General features: G+C 45.3%; 1 protein-coding gene across 3 annotated transcripts in view; it reads left to right on the top strand.

The window, feature by feature from the left end:
- Positions 1-21495, top strand: part of COL27A1 (collagen type XXVII alpha 1 chain) — a 752882-nt gene that overhangs the window by 681165 nt on the left and 50222 nt on the right. For all 3 annotated transcript variants that reach the window (XM_077478787.1, XM_077478785.1, XM_077478786.1), the window contains 5 exons: positions 1155-1208; positions 16132-16167; positions 18187-18204; positions 18341-18376; positions 19550-19576. In XM_077478787.1, coding sequence (XP_077334913.1) covers positions 1155-1208; positions 16132-16167; positions 18187-18204; positions 18341-18376; positions 19550-19576 — 171 coding nt within the window. The remainder of the gene's footprint in view (positions 1-1154; positions 1209-16131; positions 16168-18186; positions 18205-18340; positions 18377-19549; positions 19577-21495) is intronic.

Here is a 21495-nt window from a genome sequence, read left to right as displayed (position 1 = left end):
TTTCAGTTTTTTGTTTGATGCTATACAGGAGACTCCCTTGTGCTAAATTCCAGGTCTGCACACGTTGTGGGTATTGTAAAGGGTTCCCACTCTCCCTCCCTAATTTATTTTCTGGAACATATAATAGGTGGAACTGGAACACACAGAGGTGGGCAGAAACAACTAAACTTCGAGGTGGATAGTAACAGAAAGTTATGGCAGGGAAGTCTCCCTGTTGGAGCAACATATTGTTTGTAATGAGTCTTGTACTTTTGCATTGGGAGAAGTCTTGATAAAGCACAACCACTTTGTATTGGGAAAAAGTCGGAAGCAGAGCCTGTGTATGTAATGAGCAAATATGGCTACCATCATGTATGTGTATAATTGCACATTATATACAGTATAAAATTTAGGTAAAAACATTTAGGCTACATACACACTGGGCATCTGGCCTGACTGTGTCCAATTTTGGCATTTTCTCGGTATAGGTGAAGTCCCACTGCAGCCTATCAAAGTCTACAACGGGCTAAAATACACTGCAGCAAGACACTATACTGAATGGTACTTGCGCTTAGGGAAAGTATGCTCACAACGCAAGTACTCTGCATTCCAGGCATATTTGCCTGTATGCATAAGGACCTAAACCTGAGTACCACTCCATATAGTATCCAGCTGCAGTATATTTCAGCCTGTTCTAGGAAGCTGTACCTTTGCCTCCCACATTCACGCAAATGCCAGGATTAGAAGCAAAGCCAAGCTCCCAATGTGCATGTGGCGTAACCTATATTAGTTATATCATTTACATCAAGCAGATCTCTTGTATATCCCAGTCAAAACATTAAAAAGACTCGCACTTTTTTTTTAAAGTGGCAAGGCTTGACTGCTGCTGTGGAATCTACCTTTAGCCAATTGCCGATTGGCAGCTCTGTGTTGTTGTACGCACATGGCATGTTAGGAAACAACCCCGCAGCAAGTCTATGTTTGTCTGAGATAGCCAGACTGCACTCAATTTTTCTAGTGTAATCTAGTTTTATGCTGGTATTTAAATGCGATTGTATCTCTTACAAAAAACACAAAACTTGCTTGATAAGTAACGTATGTATCTGGAAGTAGTGTTTGTTTTATAGTTCTGTTTAATGGTGTACTAATTCATATTTTGTTTCCCTTTACCTAAGGGTAATGAGGGAGTCATAGGACCAAAGGGAATCGTAGGACCCACAGGAAACCCAGTAAGTTTTTTTTCTAAATGCATTATCTATAATTTTAAGTTAACCTGTTCTTTAACCTGAAATTGGAAATCTGACAGGGGATAACCCTCCTTTCCAAAATTAAATGAAATCAAGTTTTGCCTATAGTTCTTTAAAGTTGACTTTGATGCAGTTGGCCAGTGTGAACATGTATTGCAATATATGCAAACCAAGAAACACAGTTTCTTTCTCATACATCACGGGACACAGAGTCTCAGTAATTACTGATGGGTTATGGGGTATCACTAGGTGATTGTACACTGGCACACCCTAGACAGGAAGTTCAATCCCCCATATAACCCCTCCCCTTACTTACTGGAGGTACCTCAGTTTTTTTGCCTATTGTCTTAGGTGTTTGTCACAAGTAAAGATGTGCTGTGCTGAGCTTTGCTGGAATATTCTCACTGGGGCTACCCATGCAACCGGATCCCTTCAAGGTGTCTTTTCCAGGCCGAATTGGATGGTACCCAGTCTTCGTATCCGCAGAAACAAGGTTTTACCTTTTAACACTTCTCTTTTTAGAGAGCTGGACCCCGGGACCCAGTATTTGTTTTTTTTCAGCCCTATTCCTGGCAGGGTGCTTTACAGGCCCTGAACTGCGGATCCCCCATATTCATGGGGATCCCAGTCTCTGAAGGTTTTTTCCTAAACAGAGCCCCCCCCCCCCCCCCCATGAGCAGTGAAGATTGAGTCTTTTACACAGAATCCTGCAGCTGGATAAGGTAAGGGAGACTCCTCAAGGATTTTTCTAATTCTAGTAGGTTTTCTCCTTTAAAGTAAATGTATGCTATGCCTAAAGTAACCACCGGGGGCTGCCAAGAGCACATACCTTTCATGCCTGTTCTGTCTGCTTGGTATCCATGCTCTATGCTCCTCCAGCCATGCTCCAGGTAGGATGAAGGTAAGGGTTTTTTTTCCTTCTGGGACTCTCCCTCCATGGATTAGGGGACTGAGGCCTGGGCAGAGAGCAGTAGCATACCGCACCACCCACCGCCGTCAGCCGCCATTACATCGGCTTCACATCCACTGGCCCTCCTCTCTCCTCCGTCGTAGCCTCCCCCCCATGTTTGCCACAGGAATGAGAGCCTCGGCTCACGTGGGAAACGCTATTTTTTGTAAAAACGAGGGGGGGGGGGGTGGAAGTGGTCGGAGGAGGGGGGGCGGAGTGCTAGGCACTTAAAGTGCACTCTTTTTCAGGTGCACACAGCCTATGGAGGGACACAGAGCTGACAGGCGCATTTGAGTGTGGGACACAGGCAGCATTTACTTAATCACCAGTCTTGGTAGCAGCGGCAGTTGCTGAACTACAGTGCTCATCAGTCAGTGCATTTTTTTGTGGTACCTCTATCATTTGTTGCTTTGCACTATGGGTAGAAGAGGTACAAACACCACCAAAGAGTAGGGGCTCAAAGGGTCCCCTTCAGGCTCTGAGGATCCACACCCCCTGCAGCTACCCCCCCCCCCCCCCCCGCAGGACCCAGGGAGGCTGGCCAGGGTGAGCTGTCTGGGTCAGGGGTTGCAACTGCTTCTGGCACTTCAGCCCCTGTATACATTACACAGGAGGTTTTTTCCTCAACCATAAATGGATTAGAGGAAAGATTAGTGGCCTTAATCGCATTTTCAAAATGCCCTAGGTCCCCCTCTGCCACCCAGGACCCTCAAACTGAGGAACTCTGGGATAAAGGAGAGGATTGGGATGAGACTGATGATTCCACTTCTGAGGAATCTAGTGGAGAGGGGCGCTCTTCAGCTTCTCAGGATGAGAAGATGTTGGTGCAAATTCTTGCTGGATTGGTCCGGTCCACATTTAAGTTACCCGTACCTGAGTCAATTAAAGAACCCACTTCTTGTTTGGGTTCACTGAAGCCTCCTCAAACCGCACATGTCTTTCCTGTTCATAGTTTACTGGAAAAGCTTATCTATTCTGAGTGGGATCACCCAGATGAAAACTTTTTAGGAGGAAAAAAAAATGTTTAACACTTTAACCTATGGAGGAAAAATTTACTAAGATGTGGGGTATACCGGCGGTTAATGCCGCCATATCCTCCGTAAATAAAAGCCTGACTTGTCCTGTTGACAACGCTCAGATGCTTAGTGATCCAACTGATAAAAAAATCGGAATTCCTATTAAAAAACGTTTTCTCCTTGGCAAGTTCAGTAGCTCGACCTGCAGTGGCAGCAATTGGAGTCTGCCAATATTTAAGAGACCATGTTAAACAGGTGCTCAGTTTTACCTGTACAGCAAGCTCGGGAGTTGGCCAACCTACCAGCGGCTTTGTGTCTTGCTGTTGATGCTATCAGAGATTCTATCCTCCAGACCTCTCGCCTTATGCTTGGGTTGGTACATATGCGTAGAATCTTATGGTTGAAAAATTGGTCAGCCGAATCACCATGTAAGAAACTCCTGGCTGGATTTCCTTTTCATGGTGCAAGACTGTTTGGAGAGGATTTGGACAATTATATCCATAGGATCTCTAGTGGGAAAAGTACCCTTTTACCAGTCAAGAAAAGGAGTAAACGTCCCTCCTTTAAACAGGCTCTTTCTCCAGTGTGGGGGGCATCAGCCTCCAGGCAGACACGACGGTCTCCTCCATCAGGCTCAAAGGTTAAAACTCAGAGTCAACCCATGGGACAAAAGAAGTCCTGGGGGAGAAGGTCTTCAAAACAAAACGCTAAGGCCTCCTCCGCCCCCGCTCGCTCGAGTGGTGGAAAGACTGCTAATGCTCTCAGGGCTCTGGCAGGATCAATTTCGGGACAGATGGGTGGGGTCTCCACAATAACTCTAGATTACATCCTAGAATTGCGAGAATTCCCTTCTCCTCGTTTCCTGAGATCAAATGTACCCAGAGAAAAAGAAGTCTCTCTTGCTAGCGTTGGAGCAACTATTGTCGCAAAGGGTTATCATGGTAGTTCCCACGAAAGAGCAGGAATTTGAGTTTTATTAAAACCTTTTCACGGTACCAAAACCAAAATGGATATGTCAGACCCATTCTAGATCTCAAAGATCTAAATATATTTCTAAAAGTACGGTCCTTCGGCATGGAATGAATCCGGTTGGTAGTCTCCATCCTACAAGGTGGAGAACTTCTGCCGTCAATAGACATCAAGGATGCGTACCTGCGTGTACCTATTTCCCCTGCTCATCAAAATTACCTGCGTTTCCAAGTAGAAAAACACCACTTTCAGTTTGTAGCTCTGCCTTTTGGGCTAGCTACTGCACCTCAGGTGTTTACAAAGATCTTGGCCCCTCCTCTGGCCAGAGTAAGGACCCAAGGTATAACAGTAGTAGCATACCTAGACTACCTGCTCTTGATAGACCAGTCAGTAGCCCGCTTGCACCAAATTTTGGTCACCACAATCGGCTACCTGGAATACCTAGGTTCGGTCCTCAACTTAGAGAAGTCTTCTTTAAAACCAGTAAGAAGACTAGAGTATTTGGGCCTGGTCATAGATACAGCCCAGAAGATGGTATTTCTACCCCAAGCAAATATCAGTTACTTAAAAGAACTGATTCAGGTAGTCAGAGCAAAGAAAGATCCTTCTATTCGCCTTTTGTATGAGGCTCCTGGGGAAGATGGTGGCTTCATTTGAAGCAGTTCCCTATGTTCAGTTTCATTCGAGACTGCTGCAAAACAGTATCCTGTCAGCCTGGAACAAGAAGGTTCAGGCGTTAGATTTTCCAATGCGTCGGTCTCCTACAGTGCGTCAGAACCTCAGTTGGTGGTTGATACCCGAAAATCTGCAAAAAGGAAAATCCTTTTTACAAGTTACCTGGACAGTGGTAACAACAGATGCCAGTCTTTTGGGTTGGGGGCAGTTCTGGATCAGTCGACTGTCCAAAGGAGATGGTCCAAGACCGAGAAGACCATACGCATCAACATTCTGGAGATCAGTGAGGCGTATCTAGCCCTAAAAGCCTGGACGCTCAGGTTACAGGGCTTCCCAGTCAGGATCCAGACTGACAATGCCACAGCAGTGGCTTATATCAATCACCAAGAAGGGACCAGGAGTCGTGCAGATCAGAGAGAAGTAAACCAGATCTTGATCTGGGCAGAAAAGCATGTGCCGTGTATATCGGAAGTTTTCATCCTGGGGGTAGAGAACCAGCAGGTGGACTTGAGTCGCCGGCAGTTAGTCCTAGGGGAATGGTCTCTTCACCCTGACGGCTATATGCCAGAGATGGGGGGTTCTGGATGTAGATCTCTTGGCATCCAGGTACAACAACAAGATTGACAACTTTGTGTCATGAACGAGGGATCCTCTTGCATGCGGGACAGGTGCGTTGGTAACTCTGTGGCATCAGTTCTCTCTGATTTATGCATTCCCTCCTATTTGGCTGCTGACACATCTTCTTTACAGGATAAAGCAGGAAAATAATTTGGTGCTTCTGGTGGCTCCAGCGTGGCCCAGAAGAGCTTGGTATGCAGAATTAGTGAAGATGGCGGTAGGCTCTCCTTGGACCCTACCTTCACGTCCAGGGACCAGTATTCCATCCTGCCTTACGAACGCTAAATTTAATGGTTTGGCTATTGAAACCCATGTTCTGAAGAAACGTGGGCTTTCAGGCCCTGTGATTTCTACCTTGATTAATGCAAGGAAGCCAGCTTCCAGAATGATTTATCACAGAGTCTGGAAAGCATATGTCTCCTGGTGTGAACCCAGCGGTTGGCACCCCAGAAAGTATGTCATAGGCAGAATCCTTGAGTTTCTGCAAATGGGGTTAAAAATGAAGCTGGCCTTGAGTACCATCAAGGGTCAGGTCTCGGCCTTATCAGTTCTGTTTCCACATCCACTTGCTTTGCATTCTTTGGTCCGAAGCATTATACAGTGGGTAACGTGCCTTAATCCTCCAGTTAAGGCACCTCTAAACCCCTGGGACCTGAATTTAGTTCTGTCAGCTTTACAGTAGCAGCCTTTTGAACCGATACGTCAAATTCCCTTATTTCTGTTGACAAGGAAATTAATTTTTCTGGTGGCCATTTCTTCTGCCAGAAGAGTATGAGAATTAGCGACCCTCTTGTAAAGAGCCGTATCTAATAATGCACAAGTACAGAGTGGTGTTAAGCCCTCATCCTAGTTTTCTACCGAAGGTGGTCTCAGGTTTTCATCTAAACCAAGATATTGTTCTGCCTTTCCTTTGTTCCAAATCCTTGTTCTACGGAAGAGAAGTCACTACATTCTTTGGATGTAGTGAGAGGAGTCAAAGCTCATCTGGAAGCAACTGCTCAGATCTGCAAAACGGATGTTTAGTTTGTATTGCCAGAAGGTCCTAATAGAGGACAGGCAGCGTCAAAATCAAAAGTTCCACCTTTTCATATCAAGGCGCACTCCACTAGGGCTATTGGTGCTTCGTGGGCAGTGCATCACCAGGCCTCCATGGCTCAGAGCTGCAAGGCCGCAACCTGGTCATCAGTCTATATATTCACCAAATTTTATCAGGTGGATGTGAGAAGGCATGAGGATATCGCCTTTGGGCGTATTGTGCTGCAGGCAGCGGTACAAGGTCCCCAGGTCTGATTACATCCTACTTTGTGTGGTTCCCCTCCCCTCAGATAGCATTGCTTTGGGACATCCCATCAGTAATTACTTAGACTCTGTGTCCCATGTACAAGAAAGAAAATAGGATTTTTTTTAGAACGACTTACCTGTAAAATCCTTTTCTTTTGAGGTACATCACTGTACACAGAGGTCCCTCACCTCTTTTTTTTAATACACTTAAATTGCTTTGCTACAAAACTGAGGTACCGCCAGTAGGGGGGGGGGGGGGGGGGGTTATATGGGGGATTGAACTTCCTGTCTAGGGTGTGCCAGTGTCCAATCACCTAGTGATACCCTATAACCCATCAGTAATTACTGAGACTCTGTGTCCTGTGATGTACCTCAAAAGAAAAGGATTTTACAGGTAAGCTGTTATAAAAATCCTATTTTTTATGCAAAAGCTTGCAAGAAATATCAGTGTACAGAGGGTTAAGATACAGAAGGGATAAATACATTTTAAAAAAGTACTGTAGACATATCCTCTGGATACAGCTGCTGTTTGATTGGGGTAAGTATGCATCTGGGGAAGGATCGGTTCCGCTAGTTTCAGTCAGGGAAAAGGTATATAAAAGAATCATATACCTTATTTTAGTGTGCACTTATCAGTTTACCGTATATACTCGAGTATAAGCCGAGATTTTCAGCCTCTTTTTTGAGGCTGAAAGTGCCCCCCTCGGCTTATACTCGAGTCATCGCTGTCTGCCCGCTCGATCAGCGTGTCGAGCAGACAGACAGCGGCCATTCTATAATTCAAAAGCCGCGCCTCCAGCTCCGCCTTCGCCTGTGATAGGCGGAACACTGAATTTCCCAGCAGCCTGTGTTCCGCCTATCACGGACATCGTATCATCCTCGTACTACGGACGAGGATGATACGATGTCCGTGATAGGCGGAACACAGGCTGCTGGGAAATTCAGTGTTCCGCCTATCACAGGCGAAGGAGGAGGCGCGGCTTTTGAATTTTACAATGGCCGCCGAGGCGCCGACGAAGAGGGCACGGGACGGAGGCAAGGCAAGGCACGGCACGGCACGGGACGGGACGGGACGGGACCAAGGCAAGGCAAGGCACGACACGGGACGGAGGCACGGGACGGAGGCAAGGAGGCAAGGCACGGGACGGAGGCTCGGGACAAAGGCTCGGGACACAGGTAGGCTGGACACACACACACACACACACACACACACACACACACACACACACACACACACACACACACACACACACACACACACACATGGATACACACACACACAGGGATGGGTGGATGGATGGAGACACACACAGGGATGGATGGATGGAGACACACACACACAGGGATGGATGGATGGATGGATGGAGACACACACACACAGGGATGGATGGATGGAGACACACACACACAGGGATGGATGGATGGATGGAGACACACACACACAGGGATGGATGGATGGATGGACACACACACACACAGGGATGGATGGACGGACACACAGGGATGGACGGACACACAGGGATGGACGGACACACAGGGATGGACGGACACACACACAGGGATGGACAGGCATGTCTCACCCTCGGCTTATACACGAGTCAATAAGTTTGCCAGTTTTTTTGGGGGTAAATTGGGGGCCTCGGCTTATATTCGGGTCGGCCTATACTCGAGTATATACGGTAAGTGTATATCTAAGTAATATCACAATTAGACCCCAAATATCCCTCTCCCTCTCTAGATTATGTCCCAGCATTATTTTTTTCTCTTAGGCTCCATGCACACTGGCGTAAAAAACCTTGCTTTTACTGGAGTTTTGTGTTCTGCCTGTAGAAGCAACTCAATGTTATCCTATTTGTCCATGCACATTAGGACGTTTACAGGCATAGTTTGAGATCAACGTTTAGGAGGCAGGAAAAAAAAAAACCTTCTCATTCACACTTCTGATTGGAGTGCATAAAAAAAACACTAAAACTCTCCTAAACTTGTCTAAACTTTGTACCAAAAATGCTCTATATGTGTGTTTTTTAGTCCAAAGAGAACAGATGTTTTTTTAAGCCCAGTGTGCATGGAGCCTTACCATGTTCCTGTAGCAAGTAACTGTTTTTATTACTCCCAGTGATATCATCACTATTCTTGTAAAAGCTTGCAGGAGCAGCTCCTGGGAGCTTATATCTTGTAGTTCTGGAAGAAATCCTTTTTTCAACATCTACCAAGAGCCCTTTCTCTACACAGTGTGTAAGCAGGTCTTCGGTGTTCAAGGCAGTAGCATTGTTTTGCTAGGAATGAAGATAAAGTGATCCTAAACACACACTGTTTAATTTACATTGCCCCTTCTATCATTTAAAAAATATAATTACTTCTTCCCTAATCGATTTATACAGATGTTGCATGACCCAGAGCTTTCCCAGCCTGTCGGCAGGGAAACATAAGCAGGAGGAGCTTCTAGTACTCTGCTACTGGTCACGTTAAAAAATGTTTTTTTTAAAACAGCCTTTTGGATTACAGGCGGTTCCCGGGTTACAAACAAGATAGGGTCTGTAGGTTTGTTCTTAAGTTGAATCTGTAAATCAGAACAGGTACATTTTTTAAGTGTATCTCCAAAAAAAACGATTTTTAAGCTTTTTGGATAACATAGGGAAGGGTAACGTTTGCTGTGCTGTTTGTGCCCCTGTTCAGAAGATTTCATCCTACTTTCTGTCCCAATGACAATTGGATTTTAAAAATGTTGGGTTGTTGTAGAAACAAGCCTTGGTGATAAAGCATCAGTGAAGGTTCCTTTTTCCCATAATAACTCTTACGAAAGTAAATTTCCCTTCCTAGGGGTAGATTTCCTCTCACTTCCTGTTGTCTCACTTCTTTTCTAAGTCTAGGGGTGTCAGAAACCATGAAATCAGTCCGAGACAGAAGTACAATTAAATCACACTTGTTTAATAATAAAAATAAATAGAACAAACGTAGTCAAAACGTAGCCAGAGTTCAGGAACCGGAACTGATAGTCAAACAAGCCAAACGTCAGGGAGCCAGAGATGAGCGTAGTAAAACAGCAAGCAGGATCTGGAGCCAGAAGGAATGTCAGTCAAGCAAGTATTTTAACAGGAATGCAGGAGAGCGTCTCTGATGTTGACTAAGGCAAAGGCAGAGATCCTCTGGGCTGGACGGCTTAAGTAGGCAGGACTGACTAGCAAGATATCAACAACAGCTGAGTACCTGTGGAGAGATAGGAGCTGGCAATTAGTCGACAGATGATTGGCCAGCTCAGAAAAGGAAGGGCTGAGCCCAGCCCTGACAAGGAGACCACCTGTACAGAGTAAAAATAAATAAATATAATCAATAAACTGTTTTAAATTGTCATACAAATATTTATTTGATATCAAATCTTTATTCTTTTTTGGCAATAACATGGTGTGGGCAGATTTCTGCCAAACACAGGCTGTGACACATGCCTCCAGGTTGGGTCTTCGAATAACAGGGAGATGAAGCCACAGTTAATCTACATATAATATCTTGCCACCATTGTGTTTAGCTGGTTAATGGGCATGGAGGAGGAGGGAGGGAGTGGGCTACCATTTCACTGTGTTATACGCCTACATGTGTGACTCCATAGTCACATGGGCTGCTTATATGTGATGTGGAGGAAGTGCTCAGTATAGAAACTTTATTGAAAACTGAACCTGTGCAGAGTTGCCACCCCAGCTGCAAAATCCCTAGCTGAATTGGGGACATGAACCGAAGGTGGAGATAGAGAGCAGCAGTATTAACCAGGTTTTTTGCAGAATACAGAAAACCATTTATTGATAGATTTTTATGATGTGGGTTTAGTGACACTTTAACGTATGCCTGTGGAAAAGGGATGGCAATTGTCAGAGTTTTGTAGTCCAGCAGACAGGGCTAATAACAATGGTTGGGATTTTATAACCCTTTTCAGAAAGGGTTCTATGTTGTTGGTTTAACCACTTGCCGACCGCCGCACGACGATATACGTCGGCAGAATGGCACGGGCAGGCATATGGGCGTATATATAAGTCCCTGCCTGCCCGCGGGTGGGGGGCCCGATCGGGCCCCCCCCCGGTGCCTGCGGCGGTCGGCATTTCTTCGAGAGCGATCCGGGATGAGGGGGCGGCCATTCATTCATGGCCACCCCCTCGCGATCGCTCTCGACGAATGGAAATCCCCCGTGACATCACTTCCTCTCCTGTAATGTAAACACAGGAGAGGAAGTGATGTATTCTCTCCTCCGTGTCGGTATTTTCCGTTCCGACACGGAGGAGAGCGGATCGGTGAGTTGCACCAACACTCTACACACACAGTAGAACATGCCAGGCACACTCACACCCCCCCTTTACCCCCCGATCACCCCCCCAATTACCCCTGCCCCCCAGTCACAGTGACACCAATGTCATTTTTTTTTTTTTTTTTTGCATTGGTGTCATTTGTGACTGTAATAACTGTTAGGGCAGTTTAGTTCTAATGTACCCCCCTAACCCCCCCAATAAAGGTTTAACCCCGTGATCACCCCCCGTCGCCAGTGTCACTAAGGCTGGGTTCACATTGCAGCGGTTTATGAGAACGAATGTGATTCGCACCGCACTGCAGTGCAAATCACATCCGATCTCTGTGCGATTCGAGTTCAGCCATTCGCCGCACCCGCCACACCCGCCGCACCCGCCGCAAATTCGCACGGGACCCTTTTTTTGGCCCGCAGCAGAATCGGATCGCATGGGTGTTCACACCATGCGATCCGAGTTTGCAGATCGCACTGCGATATGCGAACTGATCTGGGGGTGTCAGTAACATTTCACTGACACTCCCAGCAGTTCGCATAGGGCAGTGTGAACTGCCGCCGGGAGGCATGCGATGCGGGAACCCGCCGCGGATTCGCGGCGTTTCCGCATCGCTCCAGTGTGAACCCAGCCTAATAAGCGATCATTTTTCTGATCGCCGTATTAGTGTCACAGGTGACGCTAGTTAGGCAGGTAGGTATTTAGGTTCGCCGCAGCTTTTTATAGCGCCAGGGACCCCCATATACTACCGCATAAAGCCCCCTGATTGCCCCCTAGTTAACCCTTTCACCAGTGATCACCATATAACTGTTACAGGTGACGCTGGTTGGTTAGTTATTTTTTTATAGTTTCAGGGCACCCGCCATTTATTACCTAATAAAGGTTTAACCCCCTGATCACCCGGCGGGTGTCATTTGTGACTAATAACTGTTAGGGCAGTTAGGGTTAGCCCCCTTTAGTTCTAAGGTACCCCCCTAACCCCCCCAATAAAGGTTTAACCCCGTGATCACCCCCCGTCGCCAGTGTCACTAAGGCTGGGTTCAGATTGCAGCGGTTTGAGAACGGATGTGATTCGCACCGCACTGCAGTGCAAATCACATCCGATCTCTGTGCGATTCGAGTTCAGCCATTCGCCGCACCCGCCGCACCCGCCACACCCGCCGCACCCGCCGCAAATTCGCACGGGACCCTTTTTTTGGCCCGCAGCAGAATCGGATCGCATGGGTGTTCACACCATGCGATCCGAGTTTGCAGATCGCACTGCGATATGCGAACTGATCTGGGGGTGTCAGTAACATTTCACTGACACTCCCAGCAGTTCGCATAGGGCAGTGTGAACTGCCGCCGGGAGGCATGCGATGCGGGAACCCGCCGCGCATTCGTGGCGTTCCCGCATCGCTCCAGTGTGAACCCAGCCTAATAAGCGATCGTTTTTCTGATCGCTGTATTAGTGTCACAGGTGACGCTAGTTAGGCAGGTAGGTATTTAGGTTCGCCGCAGCTTTTTATAGCGCCAGGGACCCCCATATACTACCGCATAAAGCCCCCTGATTGCCCCCTAGTTAACCCTTTCACCAGTGATCACCATATAACTGTTACAGGTGACGCTGGTTGGTTAGTTATTTTTTTATAGTTTCAGGGCACCCGCCATTTATTACCTAGTCTCACTAGTGTACCCCTAAATTTAGGGGTGTCTACTTTCCAAAATGGGGTCATTTGGGGGGGGTTTGTGCCATCTTGGCATTTTATGGCCTTCAAAACTGTAACGCCCTTAGAAAGCCTGAAGGCGGTGCTTGGTTTTCGGGGCCCCGTACGCGGCTAGGCTCCCAAAAAGTCCCACATATGTGGTATCCCCGTACTCAGGAGAAGCAGCAGAATTTATTTTGGGGTGTCATTTCACATATGCCCATGGCATGCGTGAGCAATATATCATTTAGTGACAACTTTGTGAAAAAAAAAAAAAAAAAAAAAAGTTTGTAATTTTCCCGCAACTTGTGGCAAAATATAAAATATTCCATGGACTCAACATGCCTCTCAGCAAATAGCTTGGGGTGTCTACTTTCTAAAATGGGGTCATTTGTGGGGGTTTTGTGCCATCTTGGCATTTTATGGCCTTCAAAACTGTAATAGGTAGTGAGGAGTGAAGTCAAATATTTACGCCCTTAGAAAGCCTGAAGGCGGTGCTTGGTTTTCGGGGCCCCGTACGCGGCTAGGCTCCCAAAAAGTCCCACATATGTGGTATCCCCGTACTCAGGAGAAGCAGCAGAATTTATTTTGGGGTGTCATTTCACATATGCCCATGGCATGTGTGAGCAATATATCATTTAGTGACAACTTTGTGAAAAAAAAAAAAAAAAAGTTTGTAATTTTCCCGCAACTTGTGGCAAAATATAAAATATTCCATGAACTCAACATGCCTCTCAGCAAATAGCTTGGGGTGTCTACTTTCTAAAATGGGGTCATTTGTGGGGGTTTTGTGCCATCTTGGCATTTTATGGCCTTCAAAACTGTAATAGGTAGTGAGAAGTGAACTCAAAAATTTACGCCCTTAGAAAGCCTGAAGGCGGTGCTTGGTTTTCGGGGCCCCGTACGCGGCTAGGCTCCCAAAAAGTCCCACATATGTGGTATCCCCGTACTCAGGAGAAGCAGCAGAATTTATTTTGGGGTGTCATTTCACATACGCCCATAGCATGTGTGAGCAATATATCATTTAGTGACAACTTTGTGTAAAAAAAAAAAAAAAATTTTTTTTTTGTCATTATTCAATCGCTTGAGGCAAAAAAATAAAATATTCAATGGGCTCAACATGCCTCTTATCAATTTCCTTAGGGGGTCTACTTTCCAAAATGGGGTCATTTGGGGGGGTTTTGTACTGCCCTGCCATTTTAGCACCTCAAGAAATGAGATAGGCAGTCGTAAACTAAAAGCTGCGTAAATTCCAGAAAACGTACCTTAGTTTGTAGATGTGACAACTTTTGCGCAAACCAATAAATATACAATTATTGACTTTTTTTTTACCAAAGACATGTGGCTGAATACATTTTGGCCTAAATGTATGACTAAAATTGAGTTTATTGGATTTTTCTAATAACAAAAAGTAGAAAATATCATTTTTTTTCAAAATTTGCGGTCTTTTTACGTTTATATCGCAAAAAATAAAAATCGCAGAGGCAATCAAATACCATCAAAAGAAAGCTCTATTTGTGGGAAGAAAAGGACGCAAATTTTGTTTGGGTACAACATTGCATCACCGCGCAATTACCAGTTAAAGCAGCGCAGTGCCAAAGTGTAAAAAGACCTCTGGTCATTTACCAGCAAAATGGTCCGGTCTGAAAGTGGTTAAAGTTAGGGGGACTCATGATATTGCAAACTCAGGGATCACTCAACTCTTTCAGGGGTTATTTTTGGTGATAGCCTCCTGCCCTTTTATGCAGCATTTGCTTCTCCCTTACACCTTTATTTTTCTTTGAACTTTCAATTTGAACCACTATAACACAGGGCTATTGAAAAGGATCAATGATATCACATTACACCAGACTAGTCAGATAAACGGCTTTAGTTGCTTCTCTTTCTCCTTGCATCATGATTCTGGCATATAGCTTGGATTATAAAACTCATGTCATTACTGTAAAACACTTATACTGTATGGATGATATGATTGGCACTGTGTACTTTTGGAGTTTGTTATCTACTGAATAACATGACGTAAAGATAAAAAAATTTCTGTATTTGCAGTGTTAAAATATGAGGAAATGTGCCTTTATTACGAGAGATGTACTGAAAGTTTTTTTTTATTTTTTTTGCCCTGATATACACTTCAAGGCCCCTTTCACACTGACAGAGCGATCGAGTCTGCTTGCCAGTTTTTCAAGCAGACCCGATCAGACCCCCCATAGCTCTGTATGGAACAGCAAATGTCAACAGACATGTGTCCAATCCGATCCAGGATGCCAAAAACAGAGGGATGGGGGATCTGTTCCCCATACACCTAGCAAGTCAGATGGAAATGGACAAGTGATCCATTTCCATCCGACTGCTCCATAAAGAAGAGCACTACTGTGTCTGCTGTGCATAGCAGAGCCGACACGGACCTGTCATCCGTCTGCTCGGCACGGATCAGCAGACAGATCCTCAATGAGCATGGGGATCCACTTGATGGAGTCTGCTCTGTCTGAAAGTGTTAATGTGGTTACACCCTTCAAGCACCTGGAATAATACATTATTTAGATTCAGTTCTATTGCCAGATTAAAGTTAACCTGTTGCTTTTTTTCCTGCCAAGGCAAAACATAGGTTCCCTTTCAAACAACCCTAGCATGAGGGTCAGATATTGTTGGTCAAATTGGGTGACAATCATCTAATGTCTTTGGGCGGCAGTATACAGAAATACCTTTACATCCTACCTCCGCCAAGATCTATTGGGGCAAATCAGGACCTGATTCATGATTAGGTCAGCTAGTACATTTGATGCTCAGCATCCTTCACTGCTTAGAAAGTCACTTGCATGAAGAATGCTGTTGCAGATTCACGGGCAGCATACGTTTAGGTCGGCATCTACATGAGAAGTGAAGCTCACAAATGAGGATAACAGAGAATGAGCAGCTGCTGCAAATGTAGTACTTTATTTTCTGCCTTGACCCTGTACTGGTGTGCATGTGCATTGTGTAATAAGATACAGTTTATATATGGGTAGATGAAGATAAGAAACTGAACACAACAGTATTGTGTCCTACAAATGTGGAAATGTCAAAATATTCAACGTGTACTATAAAACTGGCTTCTGATATTTTTATGTGTTACGCTTAATCTTTGTTTTCAATCTGTTGAGTACAGTCTGTCTGCTTCCAACTGGAATATACCTACCCAGACTAAAAAGAAAAGCCCATAAAATGGAACTCGATAATCTGGTTTCCTTAATTGTTGTTAGTGTGATTTTCCTGTGCGTGATTTATACACCTCTCTTTTCCATTTGCTATGTGAGGAATCCCCCAGCACATTATCACCAAAGCTGGCAGACAAGCACAGTAGACTGAGTGCTAATGACTATAACACCTGAATCTGTCACACATCGTATTCTACCCCAACACAAACCATTCATTCTTCATCTTGTCTTCTTACAGGGGCCAATTGGAGAAAGGGGAACACAAGGCGACCTGGTAGGTAAACCTCAAAACTGCTGCCTGACATCATTTTGTTCAGCATGGTTATAGAAGCTATATCATTTTGTGCTAGTCAAAACTCCAGATGAAAATTTTAATTCACACTTGTGTGTTTACTGGGTTTATGTGTCAAATTATATATTTAGTCCATCTATGGCCACTCCCACTAGAGAGAAGTTGATCTATCAACTTCTCTTGAATGGGAATGTTGGAAATGTTTCATTTGATCATTCATGCAGCACTGATCAATGTATTCTGACAGTAGAAGAGTCCTGCTGCTAGAATACAATAGCGAAGTGGGAGGATTCCTTCATCCACCTTGAATGTGTGGACGGGGGAATAGGTATGTTGTTTTTTGATCAGCCAGCTGGCTAATCCAAAAAATAAATCTATGGCTAGTTTAAAGGAGTTGTAAAGTCTCAAGGTTTTTCACCTTAATGCATTCTATGCATTAAGGTGGAAAAACCTTCTGTGCTGCAGCCCCCCAGAGCCCCCCCCTCCCTTTTCTTACCTGAACCCGATCGCTCCAGCAACGAGCACAGCCGCTCCAACCAATGTCTCGGGTCCTCATTGGATACATTGATAGCAGCAAAAGCCATTGGCTCCCGCTGCTGTCAATCAAATCTATTGACACAGGAGCTGGGTGCGGGGCCGGGTCCTGCTGTTTGTGTCAATTGACGTAGCAGTGGGACTTGGGAGTGTGCCCACACAAGTGACCCCATGGAATGTGTCTCTCTGTGGGGGCACTTAATGAAGGGAAGGAGTGCCATCGGAGGACTCCAGAAAAGGAAGATCGGGGTAACTGTGCAAAACCCCTGCACAGAGCAGGTAAGTATAACATGTTTGTTAGTTTAAAAAAAAAAAACACAAAGCTTTACAATCACTTTAAGGGCTCTTTCACACCATCTGCAGATACCTGTGTTTTTCCGCACTAGGAAAATGCAGGTCTTTTGCAAGACGCACAGAAAATAATTGTTTTCTATGTGTCTTGTTCACACCAAAATGCAGGGGTGATGTGATATGCAGCATGTCTGGGGAGCAGTTACAAGAATTCATCTGTTGTGTGTCTCTCTCTGCAGATGCTTCTCCTCCTCTCCCTCCCACCAGCTATGAGCAGCTGCAGGGAGAGACACACAGGAGATTGATTCTTGTAACTGCTCCCCCTCTTCCCCGCTGCACTGATCATCTCCTTCTGTCCACCATCCCATCTGATTATTCCTGCTAAACATCCCCCCAAGTCCCTTCCTTTTTTGATTACAGGGAGTGATTGGTACTGTTGCCCTGACGCTACACATTGAAGTCAATGGGAACCTTGATCGCAGATCGGGCTTCAGAGGCAAGGAAGATTTAGACTTATGCCTGACTCGTTCACACCACCTGCATCGAACTGCAGGTCTCTGCAAGACACACAGAAATTTTTTTTTCTATGTGTCTTGTTCACAGCAATATACAGGTGTGCTATCCCATGCACATTTTTTCCTCGCAGCTCCACACTGGAACAACTGGACAAAACTGACAGCCCGCTCTTCATGACCCCGTATGACAGGAAATGTGAGGGCAAGCAGAGTGGCGTGCTAAGTCTATACTGCCTGCCTACTTTCCCTCATTCTGCTGCTCGAGTACGTCTGGTACAAGGGGGAATGTTGCCAGGCACTGATAGAGGAGGACAGAATGGGGGGGGACAGAATGGCGGCACAGATGAGGAGACAAAGGGTTAAAAGCGCTGATGCCGAAGTGCTTTGCAGGCGCTTATACAGCACTCCCGCAGCACCCGAAAGATGCTGCTTGCAGGACTTTTTCTAACATCCTGCAAGTGCACGGCTCCAGTGTGAAAGCACTCAGGCTTTCACACTGGGGCTGCAGGGGAGGTGTTTTTCAGGCTCTTTACATGCACTATTTTTAGCCCTTTAGCACCTGAAAAACACCCCAGTGTGAAATTAGTCTAAACATACAGTATATCTATGCTTGGAGCTCCACTTTGGCAGTTTAATAATAAACATTTTATTGCTTTTTCAGGGACTACCTGGGCCTAGGGTAAGTACATTTTATTTATAGGAATTACTTGATATTATTTTAGATGTTATTTAATATGAAACTGATACTTATTTTTTGTTTATTTTTTTACTGATCAAATTACTAGAGAAATATATTAACAATATATTTTTTTTAGGGCCCTCCTGGTCCTCGTGGAAAGCCTGGACCTCCTGTAAGTATAAGGGAATAACAGATTTTATAAAGACATATTTTGGTGATATTGCAAAAAAAATTTAAATAAATAAAAGCCTTGTTTCACTATGCAACTTTATCGAAAGTGTATGTGATCACAAAAGCAGAAAAATGTCTAGTGAAAAGGGTTTACTTTAGAGAAAAGATGTCCATTCTCTGACCCTAGCATAAAACTGGAACTGGATGGAAGCGGGAGGTGTTATACATATCTTTGTTTGCTAGTGCAGGATAACACTGTTACCTGAGCTCTAACCGCGAGTCACCTAATGAACTTTAAAGAGACAATTTACAGCGATGCACCAGATTTTGCACTCTCCAGGTTTAGTAAATCAATGCTATTGTGTCATATATTTAAATGTCGTTTTCACATAAAGTTCAACAAGATTGTGAGTAAAGAACAAGTCATACAAGGAAAATACAAGTGTGTAAACCTTGTCATGCCAAGACTGGTCAAATACTAAATAGAAGCATTGATAAAAAAAATGGAGGTACATTTGAGGTATACAGTATGTTGACTGGTGCACCCATTGGAACAAATGACACACATTTTCTGATATATTTTCTAGTCAGTCTATGCCTTCTCATGTACTCTAAACACGCAGAGAACATTAGGAAGGCTTAAAGAAAATAGTGAGGAATTATAGAAACACCAATGGGAAGGCATTGTACAGTTGTACTGCATTCCTATCACTTATTATGTGGTTTTAGAATCATCCTAATCATCCTAAGTGGGAATGTCAGCTAGCAATTGAGGTTTGCAAGGCAATAAACACAAGTAGTGTTATTAACCCTTGTCCTTGAGGTCTACTGGTAATGATACACTTGGTTTCCTGTTGTGTTGAACATAAAGCCTTTGATGTAAGATCTTTCCTGAAGTCTGACCATATAGCTATATTCCATGTTCCCCATCCACTTATGACAACTATAACCCATCTCTGAAGAAATTCTCATACCACTGAGCTCATAGTTGCAGTTTTGTGATTTATAAGTAGTTGGCAATTTAAGACTAAGGCTTGACACCTTAATTCATGCTTACATTAGATGTATTTCTGCATAGGGCACCCGTGTGAAGATGGCCTGTGTGGTCCTTGTTTTTAAAAGTCACATTTCTTGTGATATCATTGATCATAAATTTTCTTTTTTTCTCTTGCAGGGACCACCAGGGTTTCTGGACGCATTTGTAAGTAATCTGAGTTGAGATTTTTTTTTGTTTTTTGTGGCTACAATAATGAAATATTGTTTTTTTTACGTCAGCTCTATAATAATATTATTATACAGGATTTATATAGCGCCAACAGTTTACACAGCCCTTTACAATATGAAAGGGAGACAGTAAAGTTACGATACACTAAAATACAAGAGGGTTAAGAAGGCCCTGCTCGTAAGAAGCTTACAGTCTAATAGGCAAGTGGTACAGAAAAGCTTGGCAATTGGGAGCCATAGGGATTTGCAGGGCCGTCTTTAATTTTGATTGGGCCCTGGGCAAACATTTTCTTGGGGCCCCCCCTCCATTCTGAGACATACAAAAAATAGCAGGTAGACTCAAAATCAGTTTACTGCAGCAGATCACGCAGTGATTGCAATTGTTTGCCAGAGGTTACAGCCTATACTTACTGCTCGCTGGCTGGTTGCTAGAGGTTACAACACATAATTTCTGCTTGCCGATTGGTTGCTAAAGGTTAATGCACATCATTACCACTTACTGATTGGCTGCTAGAGATTAAAGCAGATCACTACTGTTTGCTGATTGGTTGCTACAGGTTAATGCACATCATTACCTCTCGCTGAGCAGTGGAGCAATCCTAAATAATTGAGCAAGTAAAGGGGCACATTAATACACATACTACAGGAGAGTGTCAGAGAGTGCAGACATACTACAGGAGAGTGTCAGAGAGTGCAGACATACTACAGGAGAGGTTCAGAGACTGCAGACATACTGCAGGAGACAATCAGAGACTGCGAACATACTGCAGGAGACAATCTGAGACTGGCGACATACTGCAGGAGACCATCAGAGACTGGCGACATACTACAGGAGACAATCAGAGACTGCGAACATACTGCAGGAGACAATCAGAGACTGCGGACATACTGCGGGAGACATTCAAACACTTCGGACATACTGCAGGAGACAATCAAAGACTGCGGACATACTGCAGGAGACAATCAAAGACTGCGGACATACTGCAGGAGACAATCAGAGACTGCGGACATACTGCAGGAGACAATCAGAGACTGCGGACTTAATGCAGGAGACAATCAGAGACTGCGGACATACTGCAGGAGACAATCAGAGACTGCGGACATACTGCAGGAGACAATCAGAGACTGCGGACATGCTACAGGTGATGGTCAGAGAACTTTCAGCAACCCACAGCTTGACAGTTGAATAACACAGCTCAGGGTTAAGACAGCTTAAGCATTCAGGCATTTTATGGGTGCAAGGACATACCTGGGCAGCCAAACTCACTACATACATTTAGAGGTATGTGGGCGGGGCTTCCATTCTCTGATCTCACTACAACAGCCGGGAGCTCCACTGATGCTTTGTAGGGGGGCCCCGTTACCCATGAATTGGGGCCCCAATGAAGGTTTTGCAGAGTGCACAGATGACACGGGAGGCTGTATTCCCGCGCTAGCCAGCTGAGAGGGGGCGGGGCCGGGAGCTCCACTGATGCTCTGACCCCGCCCCCGTGCAGCCTGTATGCTCAGAACAGAGTGGCTGTAGTGAGAGCCAGTGATCGGAGTGGGAGCGTCAGTGGAGCTCCCGGCCCCCTCTATACTGGCTGGGGAATACAGAGGTCCGGGGGCGGGGCCGGGAGCTCCACTGATGCTCCCACTCCGATCACTGGCTCTCACTACAACCGCTCTGCTCCGAGCATACAGACTGCACGGGGCGGGGTCAGAGCGTCAGTGGAGCTCCCGGCCCCGCCCCCTCTCAGCTGGCTAGCACGGGAATACAGCCTCCCGTCCCGTGTCCTCTGCGCACTCTGAAAAACCTTCATTGGGGCCCCAATACATGGGTAGCAATGCGGGCCCCCCTACAAACATTTTGCCCAGAGCAGGTGCCCCGTTTGCCCTGCGCTAAAGACGGCCCTG

The sequence above is a fragment of the Lithobates pipiens genome, unplaced genomic scaffold (genome assembly GCF_037356315.1).
Source record: "Lithobates pipiens isolate NorthernLeopardFrog02 unplaced genomic scaffold, aLitPip1_a1.2 Scaffold_1, whole genome shotgun sequence".
NCBI classification, from domain to species: domain Eukaryota; kingdom Metazoa; phylum Chordata; class Amphibia; order Anura; family Ranidae; genus Lithobates; species Lithobates pipiens.
The sequence above is the reverse complement of the archived record's forward strand: the minus strand, read 5'-3'. Positions and strand labels throughout refer to the sequence as shown.